The sequence below is a fragment of the Eretmochelys imbricata genome, chromosome 12 (genome assembly GCF_965152235.1).
Source record: "Eretmochelys imbricata isolate rEreImb1 chromosome 12, rEreImb1.hap1, whole genome shotgun sequence".
NCBI lineage: Eukaryota > Metazoa > Chordata > Testudines > Cheloniidae > Eretmochelys > Eretmochelys imbricata.
The window spans coordinates 33360613-33382677 of NC_135583.1; the positions used below are offsets into that span (position 1 = coordinate 33360613).

The window sequence follows — 22065 nt, forward strand, 5'->3', positions numbered from 1 at the left end:
CCCAGGGGTGCAAAGTTCTCGCATCCTGACCCCCAAACCCTGGTAGGTGCCAAAGCCAGGGGGGAAATAGGCTGACCAGATGTTCCGATTTTATAGGGACAGTTCTGATTTTGGGGGCTTTTTCCTATCGAGGTGCCTGTTACCCCTCCCACCCCCATCCCGAGTTTTTACACTGCCTATCCGGTCACCCCAGAGGGAAAGGACTGGGAGCTTAGTATTAACAAAACCGAACAGCCCCGCAACCCCCCCGCCTGGGATTTTCAATCCGAGCTGGTTTCTGGGGGTCTGTGAACTCTTGGGATGGGTCAGACTGAAGGCTGCGCTACGGCCTCGACCCGCGGGGTCCCGACCTGCCCCGGGGGTGGGGGGAGCCGGCCCCCCACCCCCTCGGATCCCGCCCAGCCTCCCCGCCCCTGAGGGGAGCCGGCCCCCAACCCAGGGTCCCGCCCCCGCCGGCCGTGGGGGCGGGGGGGACAGAGGCGCCTGCCCCGCCTCAGCCTCCCCCGGGGCCCAGGCTCCTCTCCCCGCACCGCCAGTAGGTGGCCGGGGCAGGTCACATGACCCCCCCCAGTTGCTACCGCAGAAGCAGAAGCGGGGAGCCTCGGAGAGTCCCAGCCACCGACCGGCCCGGCAGCGGCAACGGGGGAGGCACCGGCACCGGCACCCTTGGCTCCGCCGCCCTCGCCGCCGCCGTCTCCAGCGCAGGGCACCGGCCGGGAGGCTCCCGGGGCTGCAGCTCCCCGCGCCCAGGTGAGGCGGGAAGGGGGGCGAGCGAGCCCGAGGCTGCGGGTGAGGGGGCTGGAGGAGGGTGCGCGCGCTCCCCGGCCGTTGGCCCAGCGCGCCACCCCCCCTCCCCGGCCGTTGGCCCAGCGCCCGGGCGGCACCTGTCCCCCGGCCGGGGGCTCTCGCCAGCCCTGGGCTCTGCAGCGGCGGGGCCGGGGCCGGTCTGCAAAAAGAAGGAAGGAAACGCTGCAGCGCTGGGAGCCTTTGACAGCTGCAGGCGCGGCCCGAGCGAGGCGGGGCGCGTGCAGCCGGAGCTCCCTGCGCTCGGGGTCGGGGAGGGCGGCGGGCGAGCCGGGGAGCGGGTGCAGAGGTCTGGGTGTTTGGGCCTGGCCTTGCCGGGTTGTTCCTGGGGCTGCAGCGGGGCACTTGGGTAGAAAGGCCCTTTGGGGCTGCTTCTCCCTTCCCTTCTGGCCGGCCTGAAGCTGTCCCGAGGGTAACTTCTGCTGAGAGCCCTGCCCAGTTGCGCTAGGCGCTGTACAAACCCAGCTCCAGGCGGTCCCTGCCCAAACAGCGCTTGCGATCTAAGTAGCTAAGACCAAGCAGGGTGGTGAATGCAGGTACTACTAACTCCTTTTACAAAGGGGATTTAGGCCAAACAAATAGTGAGTGACCTGCCAGAGGTCAGAGATCTCCAGATGCTACTGCCACACCATCCTTCCTGTCCCACCTAGGATCCCTGGAAAGTACCTTGCATATCATGTGTGCAACTGCAAGAAATTATTATCATAACAAATGCTGCAGCATCACATGAGCCTACATTTGTTATAATTTGCATTTAGTGCAGTTCTTTCTCTTTTCCCTGCTTCGCAGCAAAGGTCTGTTAGCAGGTAGGTGTGGAGAGCTCTTGGAATACAAAGAAGTTGTCTTTACAAATTATGAAGCACTATAATAGAGTAACTCAAGTTACCGTTGCCTGAATAAATAAAGGTAGTATATCTTCTGTTCGCATTGTAGTTGTTCTTAGTTATTTGAAATGTTTTTCTAGCCTTTAGTGCCAGTTAGTGAGATTATACAGTAAATTCAGTGTTCCCAGTCCTGCAGTGTGATGTGTGCAAGACCCCCCATCACCTCTATTGTCTGCCCACATCAGACTGTGGGAGTAGGAAGGGATAATCTAGTTAACTGGGGACTAGATATGTGTTTAGAACTGTTACTGTGTTCAATTCCCAGCTCAGTCATAGACTTCTTTTGCACTGGTCATTTATTTTCCCCTCTACTCCAGGTCCTTATCTTTAAAAGAGGGATAACACTTCTGTTCGTCACAGTGGTACTGTGAGGCTGAAGTCCACTGACTGTGGCATGCTCAGATACTGTGATAATAAATAAATACTTTGATGAATAGACAAAAAAAATTTCTGATAGGTCAAATAGTACATCTACATTGGTTAAAAAAAAACCAAAAAAACACAAGGAGTCCTTGTGGCACCTTAAAGACTAACAAATGTATTTGGGCATAATTTTTTTTGTAGGCTAGAACCCACTTCATCAGATGTATGAAGTAAAAGATACAGGACCAGGTATAAATACATGAAAGGATGTGGGTTGCTTTACCAAGTGTTAGGTCAGTCTAAGGAGATAAATCAGTTAAGAGCAGGATACCAAGGGAGGAGAAATAACTTTTGAAGTGGTAAGAGAATGGCTCATTACAGACAGTTGAGAAGAAGGTGTGAGTAACAGTAGGGAGAAATTAGTACTGGGGAAATTAAATTTAGGTTTTGTAATGACCCAACCGCTCCCAGTTTTTATTCAGGCCTAATCTGATGGTATCTAGTTTGCAAATTAATTCCAGTTCTGCAGCTTCATGTTGGAGCCTGTTTTTGACGTTTTTGTTGAAGAATTACCACTTTGAGGTCTGTTACTGAGTGACCAGAGAGACTGAAGTGTTCTCCTACTGGTTTTTGAATGTTATGATTCCTGATGTCAGATTTGTGTCCATTTATTCTTTTGCATAGAGGCTGTCCGGTTTGGTCAATGTACATGGCAGAGGGGCATTGCTGGCACATGATGGCATATATTACATTGGTAGATGTGCAGGTGAATGAGCCCCGGATGGTGTGGCTGATGTGGTAAGGTGTCCCTTGAATAGATATGTGGACAGAGTTGGAACCGGGGTTTGTAGCAGGGTTTGGTCCCTGGGTTGGTGTTTTTGTTGTGTGGTGTGTAGTTGCTGGTGAGTATTTGCTTCAGGTTGGGGGGCTGTCTGTCAATTTAAGATTTTTAGTCCACCCAACAGATCTTTCTCCATGTCTGTTCAATGAAGTAGATATAATTAAATTTAGGATGATTTCAGAGTACAGCACAAACCTGATCACTGATAATGTATCTTGAGATTTAGAATTAATGATCAAATAACTAATGAAGATGGATACATCTTTAGTGGGGAAAAGATAATCTTTTATAATTCTCAGAAAATTTAGGAGCAGAAATTTATTAAAACCAATGTACCATATACATTGAAAAGTGTACAAAAGACTACCCTCACTAGGCAACTTCCTGTGTTAAAAGACTGCCCAAAAGCATTCCTCAAATGAAATAAACATAATCCTTTAATTTGTCAGGTTTCTCTTCACAGCTAGTGTTGGTCCCTATAAAAGACTGTTTTGTTAAATTTATCTCATTTTCTTGATAATCTAGTAGTCAGGCCCTTGACTGTATATAATTCAGTGGAGCATTAAAAAACCCGAACTTCTAAAAGTTATTTTTTGAAGACTCAGTGCTACAGATTTGAATTATGGTCTGATTGATGTTAATGCAATTCTTAATTTTGGGTCGTGTGCGGGGGAGGGAAGGGGGGAGGAAGGAAGGAAAGAAAGAGTGAGAACAGTAGTGCATGTTTAAAAGTCAGATCAAGGATTTCCTTTGATTTTTTTTTTCCCCCCTCATGAATTGCCATTATATCCTGTTATTGGAAGGCATTGTAACAAGGGATTATGGGTAGATCACTAGATATGAATCCACTATAATTTCATGAATGAATTATGTGATTAGTCCTATAGAGACAAAAGGGTCGATTGCACTTTCGGCTAAATCCTACCCACACAATGGCCCTGAAAGGTAATTTGTCATCGTTCCCTGGGGATTGGCGTATATAACTCCCATTAGAGTTAGTAGAATAATTTAATATGAATAAATGGGTACAGAACACCATAAACCCCTGTAGTGCTTTGCAAAACATGGGCTAAGGCATGGTCCCTGCTCCAGAGAGCTTAGAATCTAATATAAAAGTGTACAGTAGGAAGAATTCAGTGAAGAAGTATTATTTAAGAAGGGATTTGAAAGAGAAGGGTGACTATAGCAGAGAACTTTGAGAAGGTTGGGAGAGTGGACATTGTGAAAGGAGTGGATGATGAGATGGTGAAAAGAAAGTAAGTGTTGAGAGAGAGAGAGAGAGAGAGGAGGAGGGAGATCTGAAGAGAATAGTATGTAGTAAGGATCAGGTCAGGAGGCGGTGATGGGGGGGAAGATAGGTTAAAGAAGGAGGTTACAAGGGAAACAAGCAGCAGCAGATTCAGATTGGTTATCCACATGGAAACTGAAACTGTTCATGTTGAAGGGTAGTGGATTTAGGAGAGGAAGAGAACCAGAGGAGATTCTGGAGCTGGTAGTTGAAGCTGCTCTGAGGGGCTTTAAGCCCTTCCTACTACTGGCCTTGGTTGAGAGAGATGTCAAGAAAGCTGTGGTGACAGCCACTGTTTCTTGTGCAAAAATTAAACCACTTCCTCCTTTGCTCGTGGATGAAAGAGTAGGCTCCACAGTGTCCATTGTGTGCAGGATTCTGCACCAGGGTGAGGTGTACCTGCGACTGTAATTAGTTCATGGCTGCAGTGATGTGCAGGAGACTGAGACATGGAAGCCTTTCGATATTTATGAGAGTTGCAGCATGTGTATTGGGCCTCTTGTGTCTCTCAGCAGTGCTTAATTTGTGCCAGGTCTCTAGGCTTGCCAGTTCATAGTCCCGGCACCTCTGAGCTTGCTGCATTAGTTATGAATGTAAAAAAAAATGGCTTGAGCCTCTGCACCTCTCTCATTACAAATTAAGCACTGTGTCGCAGCGGTCTCCTCGCTTGATGGCTGTCATGTACAGAAACATGTGCCATCGGTCACATAAATAAGAGATGAAGTGACCATGTGGAGATGTAAGTACTGTATGGTCATAAGGCTTTAAAAGTGCAAAGACTGACATTAAATACAATATTGTAATTTGTTTGTATTTTTCCCTGTGGTCTTTCTTGTCCTCTTCTGAGTCATGGGTCATAGCCTCAGCTGGTGTAAATTGTCATCACTCTACTAACTTCAGTGGAGCCTTGACAGTTTACACCAACTGAGGATCTGACCCAGGATGTAGCCTTTTCTTGCATTATCCCAAGTTTCAGTCACCATCCTTCCTGCAGCACTCTCAGCTCCTCTTGGTGTAGTGGCAGAGAGACAGCAACACTAATTTGGGTTCTTCCCAGCCAACTTTCTGCCCAGACATCAAAGGCCCCCTCAAGTGTCAATTTAATACTTTCTTTATAGGACAGAGCAAGAGAATAATTAGTTCTTTTTCCCTTCTCACCCCAATTAGAAATAATCCAGGCTTTTCCCCAAGCAGTTTATAAGCAGCATTTGCACCCTGGAAGAAGGCCAGACTCAGAGTTAGGGATAAATTATTTAAGAATGGTAAGTTTTTTGGCATACTTGAAAACTGTTGCAGAGCCTTATTCTCCCTTATTGGTATCTAAGCCACTATGCTCTTAATACCCAGGATGTAAAGGGTTTCTAGAGATTTCTGACAGGAAGGGAAATCGTAATATCCGGCTTTCAGGCTCAAAGGGTATGTCTACACTGCAATTAAAAACCTGTGGCTGGCCTGTGCCAGCTCACTCAGGCTTGCGGGGCTCAGTCATGTAGATATCTGCAGGTGGGAGGGTCCCAGATCTCAGGCTGCAGCCCAAGCTGGAATATCTAAACCACAATTAAACAGTATGTTAGCCCAAGCCCTGTGAGTGGGCCAGCCGCGGGTGTCTAAATGCAGTGTCAACGTGCCCTAAAAGTTTTAGTTTGCACATAGAACACTTGAAAAAAACTGATATAGAAGATAAATATGGTGGTATTCTAAAATGGGAAGACTTATAGGGAGAGAAAGTGAGCAGTGCTTTCACATTTGGAATAAAGCTGCTACCTTCTCTATATGTGTCTCTATTAAAGAGAATTGCTAAGAGTGATGGGTCAGTGGTCCCTCACTCCTTGTAAAACAATAATAGTTTTAAAATAGAAAAAACCCTTTCTGACGGTTGTTGGAGAGCTGGGCCATGGGGTGGAAGGTACGTCATTTAACATCTGCTGAGACTACCCAAAGAAGGCCAAATTCTGGACATTTGCCTGTGATTTAATCTTTGAATTCACCGGATCCAGACTGCATTGGCCCCTCTAGTGATACTACTGGGTCGCCATGTAAAAGAGAATTATTCGCTGAAGGATTCAAAGCTTATTTTTTACCTTTTGGTGTCAATGGGGTGCACCTTAGTAAAAGAAAGACCCTGTAGACATTATTATGTGGCGTAAAAGGACCCAGGGCACACTTCTTATGGAAAAGTTTACTGACCACACAGAAATGGGTTCCAGTGGTTACAATACAATTTGGATCAATTTGTTAGGCCAAGTCTATGCTGGAAAAGGGTTGCCAGTCTAGATATACTAGATATACTGGTATACTAGATACTAGGTATACTAGATATACTGGTATAGCTATACTGGCAAACTCTCCTGTTGTTGACACAGTTTACACTGGTAAAAAAGGTTATTTTGCTGGTATAGTTTATACTGGTTTGGTAAGCAAAATAAGATATACTGACAGGTATTTTTGTGCCAGTGGAAACTGCATTATACTAGGCCTTTTGCTGCTTTAGAAATGTTGCAAACAAATCACACTTCTAACTGAGGTTCCTATACCAGCAAAAGTTTCTAATGTAGACCTAGACTTAGAATTTGAACAAAATAATCCCTCACACTTATCTGGTTTCTTGATTATTTTTAGCTGCTTTCTTTGTTATAAGATAGGCACAGTCTTCTCTCATGTACACGTGCATCTCCTTTTAGTTTCAGATGCTTTCTCCTCTTTGTCACAGCTATGCTTATAGTGAGCGTATCTCTTATGTCTCTTCTTATACTGTTTTCTCTCCCATGTCTTCTCTGTTGTTTCTGGGGAGAATCAAATCATCCACTGTATAAAATATAATTTTGAGCCTCCTGCATAATGTTGCAGATAATATTTGAAAGAGACAGACCACATTTGTAACTGTGTGTGCATGCAAATCAAGAGTCGTGCATTTGTGCTACCTTTTCATGCTTGCAATCCCAGCTTTCCTGCATACACCAAAGAGATGGGGAGAGCATTTGTTCACATACTGTTATAAATTTGGGCCAGAATGACCTTAGCACGCCTTATGCTACTATGGAACGTTAGATAGTCATTATCGTTGCATTGTTGATGAAACAGTGGAGTTCTTGTTTTGTTGTTTAGTATCTGAGATCATATTTCATTGAACGCTAAGGCTGCTCCACCCAGCTGATTGTTCTGAATCCTGCTGCACTGGGTCACTGATCCCTCCCCCAGTGAAACACTTTTCATAAAACCTCACAGACTAGGTAGGACTGTTGTCAAGGTTAACCAGATAGCTATAAGACAATATGCTTGCACCTGAAGTGCAGTGATTCATATTGATCTTTTTTCAACACTGATGTGCTTTTTTTTTTTTTTTTGGTAAATTGAAGGAATTAAAACAAAATAAAGTTATTTAAATATTAAATTTTGCTCCTTTCTCTCCTCCCCCTTTTCAGCACATCAGGAACGTATCAGTTTGATGAAATTTGATTTTAAAAAATGTCCAGGAAGAGCACAGACTATGGAGTGCTGCCGGAGTATGAGAAGAGCCAGATCAAAAGGGCTCTGGAGCTGGGAACAGTTATGACAGTGTTCAGTCTCAAGAAGTTTACTCCAGAAAGGAGAACTATCCAAGTCATAATGGAAACCAGGCAGGTGGCCTGGAGCAAGACAGCTGACAAGATTGAAGGTTTCTGTGAGTATTGGCAAGGCATGTCAGAACTTGGAATTTATTACTGATAAATGTAATTGACAAAGGGTCATTTAAATCAGTATTTAACAGTTTGCTTCTTTTCACCCAAGAGCGTAATTAAACTTTAAAAATTGCATTCTGCGAGCCCTGTTCGTTTACTGTAATGTAGACCAAATGTCTCCTACAGTTCACTAGTTAGGCAGCTAGCCCCGCTGAAGGCTAACTTATTGCTACTCAGGCTTTTCTTCCTAGAGGCCTTTTGTCAAAGACTAAAGATTCAGATCCTGATTTTGCAACCTTACTTTCCATGAGTAAGGGATAACTTGCCTAATTAAAAGTAGTAGGATCAGGCTGTAAATACTTACTAAAAAAACAAACACAACCAAATTTAAAACATGCTGGAAAGAAACTTAACTCAGTTTGAATGAACTAGGGAGGCTGGGTTGGGAAAGCTGACTTGCAAACTTTGTTGTTGTTTTTCTTTACCTGTAACTCATTAATGTTTTTAAAAATAAATCTTTGCAGATTATTAGTTTGTACTAAGAGTCCGTGTCTTAGATTATTTTCAATTCTGAGCCATTTCATTACAAGAGGGGGAAAATATTCTGAGTATCGATGGCAAACTGGGATCATCCATTAATTGCAGTCTCATTGTAAGGGCACAGAGGTCTGAAATGCAGCCCTACCTTAAATTTTACTAGATGTGCAAAGGTGTGTTTCCTTGGTACGAAAGCTTTGTTGCCATAGGCTCTGTGTTTAAAAAAATAAAAATCATTTCTGTATACATGGATCTCTTAGTCTTCAAAATCAAATCAAATCACAATTAATTAAAAAAATAAAATCAGACAACAAAAATAACACACAAAAATGAAACTATCCAACAAAAACTACTTTGGGATCTGAAGGAAAAGGACAAAAGAATCATAGAAATATAGGACTGGAAGAGGCCTTGAGAAGTCATTAAGTTCAATCCCTGTGCTGAGGCAGGACTAAGTATACCTAGACCATCCCTGACAGATGTTTGTGTAACCTATTCTTATCAACCTCCTTTGGAAATCTATTCCAGAACTTAACTGCCCTTTCCTCGGTGGGTGGGATTGAACCGGGGACCTCTGGAGCTTAGTGCATGATCCTCTACCGCCTGACCTAAAAGCCCGCTGGCTGAAGTGCAGACTCATTTAACTCTCTCTCTTTCTAAGTGGTCTTGGTGCCACTAGATGGGACAGAACACCACCCCCATGAGATGTGTAGGTTACATATTTCCCCTAGCTGAGAAAGCACCTCCCGAGCTTCAGAGACTTTTTAGTTGAAGTCCCAGATGAGCCCCTACTTGTAATGCCAACAGACCCCAGTTGTCGGTGGGATTGAACCAGGGACCTCGGGAGCTTAGTGCATGAGCCTCTACCGCATGAGCTAAAAGCCAACTGTCTGTTAGCTACGGCTGTAGAGCAGACTCATTTAACTCTCTCTCTTTAAGTGGTCTCGGTGCCACTAGATGGGACAGAACACCACACCCAGAAGGTGTGTGGGTTACGTAACCACATCACATTGTTGACTTTTATTCAATTTGTGATCCTCTGTCACTTCCAGATCCTTTTCAGCAGTACTACCACCTAGCCAGTTATTCCCATTTTGTAGCTGTGCATTTGATTTTTCTTTCCGAAGTGAAATACTTGTCTTTATTGAATTTCATCTTACTGATTTCAGACCAGTTCTCTAATTTGTCAAGGTGGTTTTGAATTCTAATTCTGTCCTCCAAAGTAATAGCAGCCCCTCCCAGCTCGGTGTCATCCATGGATTTTATAAGCATGCTCTCTACTCTATTATCCAAGTCATTAAGGAAAATGTTGACAAGTACCAAACCCAAGACTGACCCTTGTGGGACTTGCTAAATACATCCTCTCAGTTTGACAGCAAACTATTGATAACTACTCTTTGAGTATGTTTTTTCAACCAGTTATCCACCCATTTTATAGTAATTTCATCTAGACCATATTTCCCTAGTTTGTTTATGAGAATGTCATGTGGTATTGTGTCAAAAGCCTTACTAACATCAAGTTATATCATGTCTACTATTTCTTCTCATCCACTAAGCCAGTAACCCTATCAAAGATGGAAACTGTGTTGGTTTGGCACAATTTATTCTTGACAATGCCATGCTGGCTACTCCTTATAACCCTGTTGTCCTTTAGGTGGTCACAAATTGATTGTTTAATAATTTGTTCCAATATCTTTCCAAGTATCTAAGTTAGGGCTGCCTGGTTTATAATGCCACGGGTCTTCCTTGTTTCTCTTTTTAAAGATATGTACTGTGTTTGCCCTTCTTCAGTACTCTTGGACTTCACCCGTCTTCCATGAGTTCTGGAAGATAATTGCTAATGGTTCTAAGATTGCATTAGCTGCTTAAAGTATCCTAGAATGAATTTCATAAGCCCCTGCTGACATGAATACATTTATCTTATCTAAATAGACTTTAACCTGTTCTTTCTCTCTTTTAGCTTGCATTCCTTACTCCTTGTCAATGTTAATTATCTTGAGTATTTGGTCACCATTAACCGTTTTAGTGCAGACTGAAGCAAAATAGACATTGAACCGCAGCCTTCTTGTTGTCATCATTTTTTAGCTCTCTTTTGCCATGAAGTAGAGGACCAATACTTTCCTTCATATTTCTGTTGCCCCTAATGTAGAAAGTAAATTTGAAGTACTCTAGTAGCTAGGCATTATGGACTACTACTAATTATTTTCTCGTTATGCCCAGGAAGTCCCTTTTGCCCGGATTCTGCAATGGAATCTATCTGGTTAGTCCAGTTGGCTTCAGTGGGACTCTAAACTGGTAGATCTAAATTTGCAGAATTAGGGAGATAATCTGGAATTTACAGGTTTGGGTAATTTTCCCCTGGTCCTCTCCTTTAACCCAGTGGTGTGTGTGTGTGTATGTATGTATGTATGTTTATATATATATATATATGTGTGTGTGTGTGTCTATATATATATAATTAATAAGCATATGTGTATGTATGTATTACCATAGGAGATGTCTGATTGCAGAATATCAGGTGCAAATACTTTGTCAATGTGGTGTAAGTTTCTGTAAAAGTGAAATCCACAATTTTTGGCCTGAAAGGTATTGAGTTAGCCTCTGTTTCTATATAGCATAAAATCTGGTTTAATATCTGAGGCTGATCCCATACTTCAAGGACCTTTTATTTTATCACTGTACTGTTTTTGTCTGCCTATTTCCATTATAATATTGTACTATGTAAGAAAGCAAATTAAAATAGTTAAAAGAACTATAGTGGTGTGTGAGAGAGAGACAGGAATTAGACAATAATTTACCAGTATACATTTACTGACAACATTTTCCTTTCTTTTTACAAAGTTGCATTTAAAATGAAAATGATATATAAATGTGTCAGTCCTGTTCAAGACATTAAAATGATGAATTCTTGTCCATGTTTCCAGTAGAAATAAGTATGTTGACATTTTAAAATGTATATGTATTTAATTTTTTTGTTTTAATTTTCTTCCTGTCCCTGTATACGGAAAAAGTTCTCCTTTCCTCTCTGTGGTAGTGGCAAGCTTGCTTTTCCATGACCCGCCCTTATTCTTTCAATAAAGAAATTGAAGATGAAAGGGATGCTGTTAAGTATTTTAGGTCCAGAATGTGAGGTTTAATTATATTTAATTAAAAAGTAAAATTGAAAACATATTTTCCATGCAAAGTTGGACACTTTAACACTAACAGTATTCTGATAATGGTAAAGAGCCAGAAAGTGAGAGTGATTATAAACAATCAAACTGACAAGTTCAGCTTCATTGTCCAATTTAAGTGTCAGGTATATAGTAGTAAAAAAAAAAAAAATTATAAATTGTAAAATGTAAATTTTAAACTTCCACAGTTAAAGTGTTTCCTTATCTGTTTTATTCATAGTATCTTAATTTTTTTTTAAACATCTAAGATTTTGAAGTCTCATTCACCATTCTGTTACTCTAGTTGTACACTAGTATGACAGTAATATTATGGCAGTAAAAATGGTGTATTGTAGTGATCGTCAGAGATGCTTTCTGAAGCTTAATCAATAAATATTTAAACAGTGCTCTGAGATTCTTGGATGAAAGAAACTGTATTGAGGGTGGGGCTGGTAGTGCTACCTATTCAGGTTACTTGATCTCCCCATTACAAGACCCTGTTTTTAGTTGCTTATAACTTTGTCAGACTTTAACTATTTGAGCTGAAATGTTCCATGCTGGATGTCTGCCTCAGGGGAATTATTATTATTATTTTATTTTAATTTCAGACACAAGAGTGAAGCTAGATATGTTGTTTTACCCTTGTTAAGTTCTGATGACCTTTTATTTGAAAAGCTCTAACGCCCCCATGCTTTGGAGCAGGGACTTGAAATTTAACAGGTGGGCTAAAGATGTGTCTGGGATGTGCCTTTTGCATCCCTGTGAAAATCCACTTAAGTTTGGCCAAGGCCTTTGAAAAATGGCAGTTTGCACATGCTCAGCAGACATGACTTAGACTTTAGCAGCTAAATTCCACAAAGATTCTGTCCTCAGTGAGCATGCTCCAGCACAGGGCTGAGCAGGACTTTACTTGCAATTGCAGTTCTGGACTGCGGTGGGCCATCCTGGGTCTGGGCATCTGAACTGAGATCAGGGAGCCTATATGTCCTGTGCTCTCAGTGACCTCCCTACTGGGCCCAGGCAGCATGGAGGGGAAAACTGCTTGCTTCAGATGCAGAGGGGACAAGTGCTAGACCTGTGCAAGGGGAAGGTGGCAGGGGAAATGTATTGGGACAAGGAGCCTGGGAGTGGGGCAGAAATTGGTACTGGAGACTGATAGTGGGTAGGGAAGAGGGAAACTGGGATTGGGAGGGTAGGGTAGATTGGGATTGACTGGGTAAAGAGACTGGAACTGGGAGCCAAGAAGCAAAACGGGTGAGTGTGCTGGGAGCCAGAGAGTGGGCGGATGAAAGACTGAGACAAATAGTATGTGATAATGCAATTAAAGACTGTATCATGATGCATACAGAGAAGGGGGCATTTCCTAACTTTTGAATGATTGACTTTGCAACCTTCTTTTAATGTAGCTTTGGTGGTTTGTGTAATAATAATCCTTGTTATTTATATAGTTCTTTACATTCATAAAAATGTACCAAAGCAATTTGCAAAGGTAGATGAGCAACGTTATCTCCATTTTACACTTGGGAAAACCAAGGCACAGAGAAGCCTAGCAACTTGTTTATGGATATGCAGTGATTCAGTAGCAGAGCTGGGAATATAATCCATGTGTCTTGATGCTTAGTCCTGTGATTTACCATTGGGGCCATGTTGCTTCTCTCCGTGTAAGCGGAAGTATTAATGTAATTCGACTTCACAGTTATGTAATTACCCTTTTTAACGATGGAATTTTGCAAATATGAAGTGTCCCTAGGCATGAAAATCAAAAGATTCCATTGTAAAATACTATTTTGCAGGATCTTTTCTTTAGGACATGCTGTAACTCATGTTAATGACAAATCACAGCTGATCTGCTTGAAAGTAAAGTTACTGTAACTTTGACTGGTTGACAGTGTTTCTGCTTAAGAGGAAGAAAACCTGTTTTTTTAAATTAAAGCTTGTTTTTGCCTTTTTTCACAAATATGAACCCAGACTTCCACTTTGTTGAGGCAGTAGAGGTAGTTTATGAATCTAAAGTTTATGTAGCACAGTGGTTAAATGTCAATGGAACTCAAAAGAATTAAAAAAAATCTCCATCCAAAAGAATTATAACTCTTATTTCTACAGAGCTATAACATAAAGATATCAAGCTTGTCGTAGTTTTAAAAAAATGAAAATCCCTGTCAAACTGTGTAAAATATAAAAGAGAGAAAAATATTCAGCTACAAATTATGGTAACATTGTAAAAAACCACATCTGGAATATTTTAATGGTCAAGAAAATGAGTCCTTATTCAGTTTTCTATTACACAGTTTAAAAAAAAAAAGTCATGTAGAAGTTGCAACAAAACTGAAGTTGCACTAATAAAAGGGTTTTTTGAATATAGTTTAATAATTTTCAATATATCAGGCAACATGGCACGGTATGGTGAAACCTGGAGCTTCTGAAAGATAATCCTGGTAATAAAATATACACTGAAGACAGCAAATATGTAAGTGATTTTATTATTTAAATAGCACACACAGAAAAAGTTTTCTTTCTGTTAAAAATGTAGAAAATTTGAAAGCAAAAAACTTCATTTAACATTAGTTAAGTTTGCTCTCATCCATAAATTAAACCATAATATATTAGGAAATACAAAGTTAAGGATTAAAAGGTTGCGAATTCAAGCACTCTCAAATTGGTACCAGAATTAATGTTCCCATGCAGCCTTAATTTGGCCCCCTGATTCTTTCAGCGTACAAGATGGATCTGCTCTGGGGATGAATCAGGGTTGTGTAATGAAGGAATCTGTTTTCTGTAGAATCCCTGCTTCTTCATATCTGCATGTTGTTAAAGGCTGTATCATAATGCATGCTCACGGGGGGACCAAATTAAGGTTGCATGGGCAATGTTCATTTTGGCTTTTCCTGTTTTGAGAGTTCTTGACTTTGTAATCTTTTACAGTAGAACCTCAGAGTTACAAACACCTTAGGAATGGAGGCTGCTCATAACTATGAAATGTTTGTAGCTCTGAACAAAATGTTATGCGCTGTTCTTTCAACAGTTTACAACTGAACATAGACTTAATACAGCTTTGAAACTTTACCATGCAGAAGAAAAATACTGATTTCCATGTATTTTTTTAGTAGTTTGTTTAACACGGTACTGTACTATATTTGCTTTTTTTTTTTTTTTTTTTGTCTTTGCTGTTGTCTGGTAGTATACTTCTGATTCCAGATCGGGGGTGCGGTTGACTAATCAGTTCGTAACTCTGGTGTTCTTAACTCTGAGGTTCTTTTTTAATCCTTAACTTCGTATTTTCTAACTTTGCATAGCTTTGCTCATTGATGAGAGCAAACATAATTAATGTTAAATGAAGTTTTTTGTTCGTGAATACCAGTATAATTCCCTGTATATACATTCATATTCTGTTATATAAGAGGGTCTTTTTCTGATTTAGTTTGTCATTTTGGAAGTGGTTAAAGTTAAGATTAATAAAAAAGCCACTTTTTTGTTCTGAAATAAGTGCGTCCATGCAGAAGGGATATATGGGTATAATTACAGCTGTTTATTTCTAAGGTATAACTCGAAGAATCTCCTGTATAGATGATTCCTGAGTCTCAGGGCATGACAGTACTTGTATGGTTGAAATCCTGTTTCCTCTTGGAGAGAGTTGTGATTGTGGTCATTTCTGTATAACAGCCTGTCTGTCTTTAATGGGATGGTGGAGTTTCTAAAACTGCACTTCATTTCCAGCCCAATGCAAGCGGTTGTTGCTGGACAAAGAATTTTGGATGGAGATACTTCCCTGGTTCCAGAAGAGGTGATCCGTTAAAGCCTAGAGACCTGGGCCTTACAGGTGATAGCAAATGAGGATGCCCAGAGGCTAGCCAATCTCCATTTTCACAGTCCTCAACTCCACTATGGTATTTTATGTTCTGTTTTAAACTTAAAACTCCCCTCTGCCAGCTTGACTGGACGAGCATTTCATTATAGAGAGTATCAACAATTTAAACATCGCGGTGTACAAAGGAGATTTTTTTGACAAAAGTAGTCTTGTGTGAAACCGTTTTGTGTTTCTTTCACTCAGAGTTACATATTACTCATGTTCTCTTGGAAGGAAGTGCTGTGTCAATGAAAGATCACTGGGCCAGATTTACAACTGAAATAAATCAAGTAAATCCCTTGACTTCAACAGAGCTACACTGATTTAGAGCTGCTAAGAATCTGGCCCCTATGTGTTTGGCCTATGCATTACTCCAATGGAAATGAGACTGCTGCTTCTAATATCTTTGGGACTAAGAATACTTATTTATTTAGGGAGGAGGGGTCTGACTTTACAATCCAGCCTGAATAAGGGATAGCAGGTTGCAATCTTGTTCCTGCTTCCCCGGGCTCTGTGTAGGAGGAAGAGGAAGTAATGTGCCCCAGCACTTCTGGCACAACTTACTTCCCACTCTGCCCGTCAGCAATAATATTGCTAAGTGCCTTGATGACAGAAGAAGCAAACGTCAGCCCCTGATGTGTTTGTTATCAATCTCCTTTGTGACCTGGAGAATGTCTAGCTTTAGTGCTGTGGCATCTGAGGTGAATCTAAGGAAATCTAAGTTGGGCAAGAGGATTAAAGTAGATTTTATTAGGTGCACTAGAAATTCCAGAGCCTTTAGGAAATGCACTGTGGCTGGCGTGTGCAGATTCCTAGCTCTGCTGAAATTGAGATACCAGATCAGTTGCTTGCTTTCCTTTGTGGCTGCATCTTCTGTTGCAGAGGAGTAAGACTTGCCTTCTAGTTGGAAGGTGAGAGGTTGCCAATAAGTAATCAAGCATCTGCGTGTCCCAGGCTGCTTGACTAGATTTAATGTGTCCCTTAAAGGTTCTTGGTGCCAGTATTCTTTTTCTTTCCACTCCCAATATTTTATTACTGCAGAATAGCCTATGTAGCCCTCCTGCTAGCTATGCTGTGTAAAAATCAAATGTAGCCTGTTGTGCAGTTTAAAAGCCAGATAGACTGAAGAAAATAACACACCTTTGTGAGAGAGCTTTTCCCAGCAGGTGCTGGGCACAGAGGATTTTGTGAACTTATTAAAATTAAAACCAACAACATGTGTATCCTTATATGGCAATGCAAAGTATTATGCAAATAGCTGTCTGTAAAAAACAGATCTGAGCTTGCACTGGCCATGTTCACTCATGCTTGAGGTGTTTTTGGCCATCTTGATATTGTTCTGCACAAAAAGACATTTTTTATGTTTGTGCAGCACTGAATTCCCCAAGATACAAAACAGTGAGATAAATTCAACTGCAGAAATTGGCTGCAAAATAATGGGTTTCTTCCCAAACCCCCAGTTATTATATACTGTTTCTTATAGCACCTCAGATAGTCCTCCTGACACCTTAGAAACTGTCATACATATAAGATATTTTAGAGGGGCGAAGGTATTGGTGATCAGCTACCAAACCCTATAAGTCACTAGCTCAAAACCATCCTATATTAGCAGTAACCAAAAATTATTTAACCTCAGATGGCTGAAACTTTGCCCGTAAACTGGTTTCCATTGTGCTTAAATACCACACCATCCCATTTGTAGTACATGGGATTACCCAGTATTCAGAAACCTTCATTTTATTTTTATTTCAAATTTTTGGTAATGCTGTGCACTTTGGGCTCCATCTTGCGTCCTCCAAAGTCAGTGGGAATCTTATCATTGATTTCAATAGGAGTATTGGTCCCATATTACTTCAGTGGATTTGCACTGATGAGCTTTGCAGAAGAAGTGTGCTTTAAGGATAGATCTGAGTGATTACCGTGTGGTCATTTTGGTGTAAGAGCACTGGACTGTTCATCAGGAGGCTTGGGTTATATTTCTGTCTCTGCCTCTGTGACTCTTGGCATATTACTTAACCTCTGTGTCTCAGTTTCTCCATCTGTAAAATAGAGATAATGCTGCTGTTGTAAAGCATTTTGAGAGTAAAAAAACAAGTGTTATCTTAGGATGGGGCAAGAAGTTCTGGATGGAGGTGATAGCATGTGAGAAAGTGCAAAGAAAGATTTTTGTGACAAAGACGCACCGTCCCACTGGAATTTTTACTGGAGATGCTCACAGGCCCTGAACTTTGACACACTGCTGCTAGTATCTAACACATCTTCAAGATAAGGAAGCTGATCTCATAAAGGACAAGTCTACGCTACCGCTTAAGTTGATCTAACTTATGTTACTCAGGGGTGGGAAAAAGACACTTCCTGACTCTGAGCCAGGGGTGCCAGAACAGGGTGGGCCAGGGGGCTGTGTCCCTCCAACTTTTTACCAGCCGTAAAGGCGAGCAACAGGGAGAGGTGGTGGAGAGGAGCAAACGGGGGGCAGGGCCTCTGGGGAAGAGGTGGCGCGGGGGAGGGGCCTCGGAGGAAGAGGCAGTGCGGGGGAGGGGCCTCGGAAGAGGTGGCATGAAGGCAGGGGCTCAGGGAGAAGGGGAGGTGTGAGGGCAGATATTGGGGGAAGGGCCATGGTTCAGGTGCCTGTGGCCCTCCCACTTTCAGGACGCTTCCACTGCTCCTACCTTGAGTGATGCAAGTTACAGCAACCTAAGCGCTGTCCACGCTGGCGCTGTGTCGGCTGGAGATGCTCTTCCATCAACATAGTTTCCATCTCTCATGGAGGTGGAGTATTTATGCTGACAGGAGAGCACTCTCTTGTTGGCATAGAGCGTCTTCACCAGAGGTGTTATAGCGTCGCAGGTGTGCTGATGTAGGACTTAGACCTGCCCAAAGTCTAGATCCTTTAATCACTGTAGCAAAGGTGAAATAATGGTGGTATCATGGTCTAATCCAGAAAGGAAGGCTTGGAGTGTCTGACATTGGGTGCATTAATTTGTTCTTTTAATTTGCAGCAATTGTTTCTGTTTTGCCCATACCATCTTAGAGATGTTGGGGATGCAGTTGCAAGGTTCTAACTCATGCTGACCTTGGTTAGCAGTGCCTTGTTCGTTATGTGGTTTCCTTACAGTTCTGCTGTATATTTTCAGTGCCTAGGTGGTCTTTAATTTAAGACTAAGTATGCGTCTGGCTACTTTTGGACTGTATGAAAGGTTGAAGATCTCTTCGCCCATGAGTTTGCTAGTGAAAGTGTATTTTCTGCTCCAACCTCTTCTGTTAGTGTAATATGAGAACAGTCAGCGAGAGTAGCAGGCAGTTGTTGTTGGTCTTTTCTAGCCAAGCCAGGATTTCCTATAATAATAATAATAATTAGAATATTTTCATCTAAGCCTATCTAATTTAGCCTCACAAATCTCCTGGTATTATGATGTCCCTTTTACAGATGAGTAAACTGAGACCTAGAGAAGTTATGACTTGCTCAGGATCATGCAGCAAGCAGTTGACAAGATCAGGGCTCAAAGAGACCAATCCATAACAACCATTTCATCCTTTAACTACATTGAGCTGCTTCGTGGAAAGCCTCTGAGGGGAAGTTTGTGGTGACTAGGTTCTGCTGGAGTCAGTGGAAGATTTGCAATTTTCTGCAAACCTGTTCCTGGATTCCCACTGCTTAACTTCCAGCTGGATGATTCACAGCTGTGCGAACTTACACTCAGATGAGTTAATGGTGTCGCAGTTGAATGTGAAAAAGGTGCATGCATGCATGCAAAGATTTTGAAAAGAAGCTTCTTGCTGAAGGTAACAGGGTGCTTTATCTTGACATTTCTTTATCTACTGGGTCATTTTGAGAGCACCTCCAATCCTCTATAAAATGACTTCTGCAATCTTTTTTTAAGAAAAAGGACGCTGACCTAGATTGTCAATATTTTTGATTTCTTCCATTGTGGTAAAATCAAGTTAACTTTCAGATATGTGGGAATGTTTATAAAACTGGGACAGGTCACATCTACTAGTCAGGAAGTGGGGGAAAATTTGGGAAGGTTCCTCTTTTCGCTAGCTCTTGGCAATAAATGCCAGTAGTTTGATCCTACAGTTTGGAATAAACATATTATGGGCTAGCTCCTACCCAGGTGTATATTTCCCTCTCCCACTTGTCAAATTTAAAAAAGACTTTGATTTTAAAGATATCCAAACTAGAGTGGTAAATTTTATTTTAAAAAAAACAATTAATTGATTTAAAAAGAAATTAAATTAACTACAGGGTTATTTCTTAAAAATAAATAATTTTTTAAAATTAAATTTGAAATTGACCATGTATGTTAAGGCCTACATTTATTATAATCTATTAACATAATTTAAATTAAATACAAAAATATTAAACAGTACCTGAATGCCACCAAGTTAAAAATTTTTTTAAAAAAACCACTGAACTGGCGGAAGTCACTAGCTAAGCACCTAGAAGGGGCTAACCCAGTTTTTGACAACAACAGCCTCTTCTCCAGGTGCAGAGAGAATATTTTTTTCAGTTTATTCAACCAGTTCAGTTCCATTGATTAGTTCATTCAAAGTTAGGAAACCAGCTGGGAGTTGAAAAATAGGGAAAGCTTGTCTTCATTTTCCAATCTATGAATGAAAATGAGGTGTGAGAGTATGAGACCTACTAGTTTTTAAAATCTTAAAGGACATGGTGATGAGAAACAATCAGTTTAATTAATTAATTACAGGTAATATTTCCTTTGTTTAATACATTGAAAAACATGTTTTGATAAAGTTTTTTTTTCTTATGTATCCAGCACATTGAAGGGAATTTTATTTAATAATAAAATTAAAATGCTGTTTTTATGCATTTTAAATTAAATTTGGATTTCTATCCAAACAGAGCTTGACTCAAATCGCAAATAAAAAAGAAATAAGAAATGGATTAGTCACCATATCCTGACACAATAAAAAATATAAAAATTAAGAGTATGAAGTTAAGCTATGTAATTGCTTAAATAAATGTGTATAGGTGTAGTATATTCTGTTGGTTAGCAAAAAGAAACACCAAATTTACTGTAAAGGCTATATTTAATTGCAAATCAACATGTTTTAAACCAATGACAATCAACCTTTCTTTAGGAAAATAACTAAAAAGTAAAAATGTAAAACACATTTAAAACTGATAAATTAAAATCAAGGTTTCCTTCTTGCTGAATTAAAATCAGTGATTTAAATCACTTTGATTTAAATCAGTCCACCTTGATCCAAATCAGTCCACCCTGACCCAAAACCATTAAGCTTCTGTTTGGAAGCTGGTATGTCAGTAGATACTAACTAGGTAATCATAGCATCCCATCAGACTACTGATATAGTCGTCCGTAGGGTGCATAGTTCTCATCCTCTGAGAACTCTAAACTCCTGTTGGATTGGTTTAGGCAGGGAGTGAGGTAACAGGAAGGCTGGTTAAAATAATCAAGGCAAGAGGTGACCAAGGCACAGACAAGGATTTTAGCTGGTAGAATGGAGAGGAAAGGATGAAGTTTAAAGGAGGAAGTTACAGGATTTGGTGATGGTCTGGTTGTGGGAGAAGTGGGCAGAGATACATCTGACGTGCAGATTGTGAACATCACTAGGCTGTAGGGAGGGCGATGGAATTATTGACATTGATGAAAGGGGGAAGTTTTGCAAGGAAGCTGAGAAGTTCAGTTTTCAGTTGGAAGTGGGATATACAGAAAAAAATGGTCAGTCATGTGTGGCTGCACAGAAGGTAAAGGTAGATTTTGAGAGTCAGCAGGGTAAAGGTGGGAATTGTAGCCATAAGAATGGACTATGCCACCCAGGGATAAGTTGGAGAGGCAGAAGAGGAGGGAGGTCAAGGACGGAGGTAGGCTGACAGTTTGGGAGGAGAGAAATGCGTGTAGATGTGGTCTCCTCTTCTTATTACTTATAATTATTAAATTGTCTGTTCTCTGTCTCCCTCTGCACACTTCTGCCACAGTATGGCTGCTAGTCCCACATCGAGCCCCTGTCAGCTCTCTCTGAGTTTGCAACAAACATGGGGTTTTGCTGTTGTGCAAATCCAAGCTCTTCATGAGCTGTCTGTGATCTGCATAAGAACTGGACTGACAGTAAAGCTCACAAAATTTCATTTGGAATGGAGTCTCCAAGTCTTCTTCCTCTTTCTCATCATCATTCTCTTTATAGTATTGTAGTAGCTGCTTGGAACCTGAATCGGGGCCCATTGGGCTAGGTACTTTACAAACACTTTCTAGAAAGATGGTTCTTGTCCCAAGAGCTTACAATTGAAGTATAAGATGGGAGACAACAGTTAGATACAACGAATGGATGTGGGGAGTCAAGACAGCAGTGGGATGGTTATGAAGAGTCATCAACTGTGGTTGTAGCATATCAGCTGTCAGACCTTTATCTGATGTGTTTTTTGGTAGGCCTCACATCAGCGGGGAGTTTCAAGGAGAACAATCAGGAGGTTTTTTTTAACGGTCTTTATTTTTTCTGCAATTGTTGTTTTTCTTAGAAGGTTAAACAGCTGTGTTTGTGAGTGACAGACATGGACACCCAGAGGCTTTGCACAGATAATGGGCTAACCGTTGTTAAACACTGGAATATAAGCTATCTGAATTAAGGCTTTTAATGCTGATGATATGCATCAGAGTAGAGCATAATAACCATTTCTTCTTTCTTAAGCCCAGTGCTAGCTGGATGCAGTGT

General features: G+C 41.1%; 1 protein-coding gene across 3 annotated transcripts in view; it reads left to right on the forward strand.

Moving 5' to 3' along the window:
• The first annotated feature begins 581 nt into the window (after positions 1 to 581).
• PLCG2 (phospholipase C gamma 2) overlaps positions 582 to 22065 on the forward strand; it is a 93818-nt gene continuing 72334 nt past the window's right edge. For all 3 annotated transcript variants that reach the window (XR_013347715.1, XM_077831517.1, XM_077831516.1), the window contains exons 1-2: positions 582 to 750; positions 7603 to 7841. Coding sequence is in view for 2 of the 3 variants with exons in the window: in XM_077831517.1 (XP_077687643.1) it covers positions 7646 to 7841 (196 nt within the window). In the remaining variant the exon portion in view is untranslated. The remainder of the gene's footprint in view (positions 751 to 7602; positions 7842 to 22065) is intronic.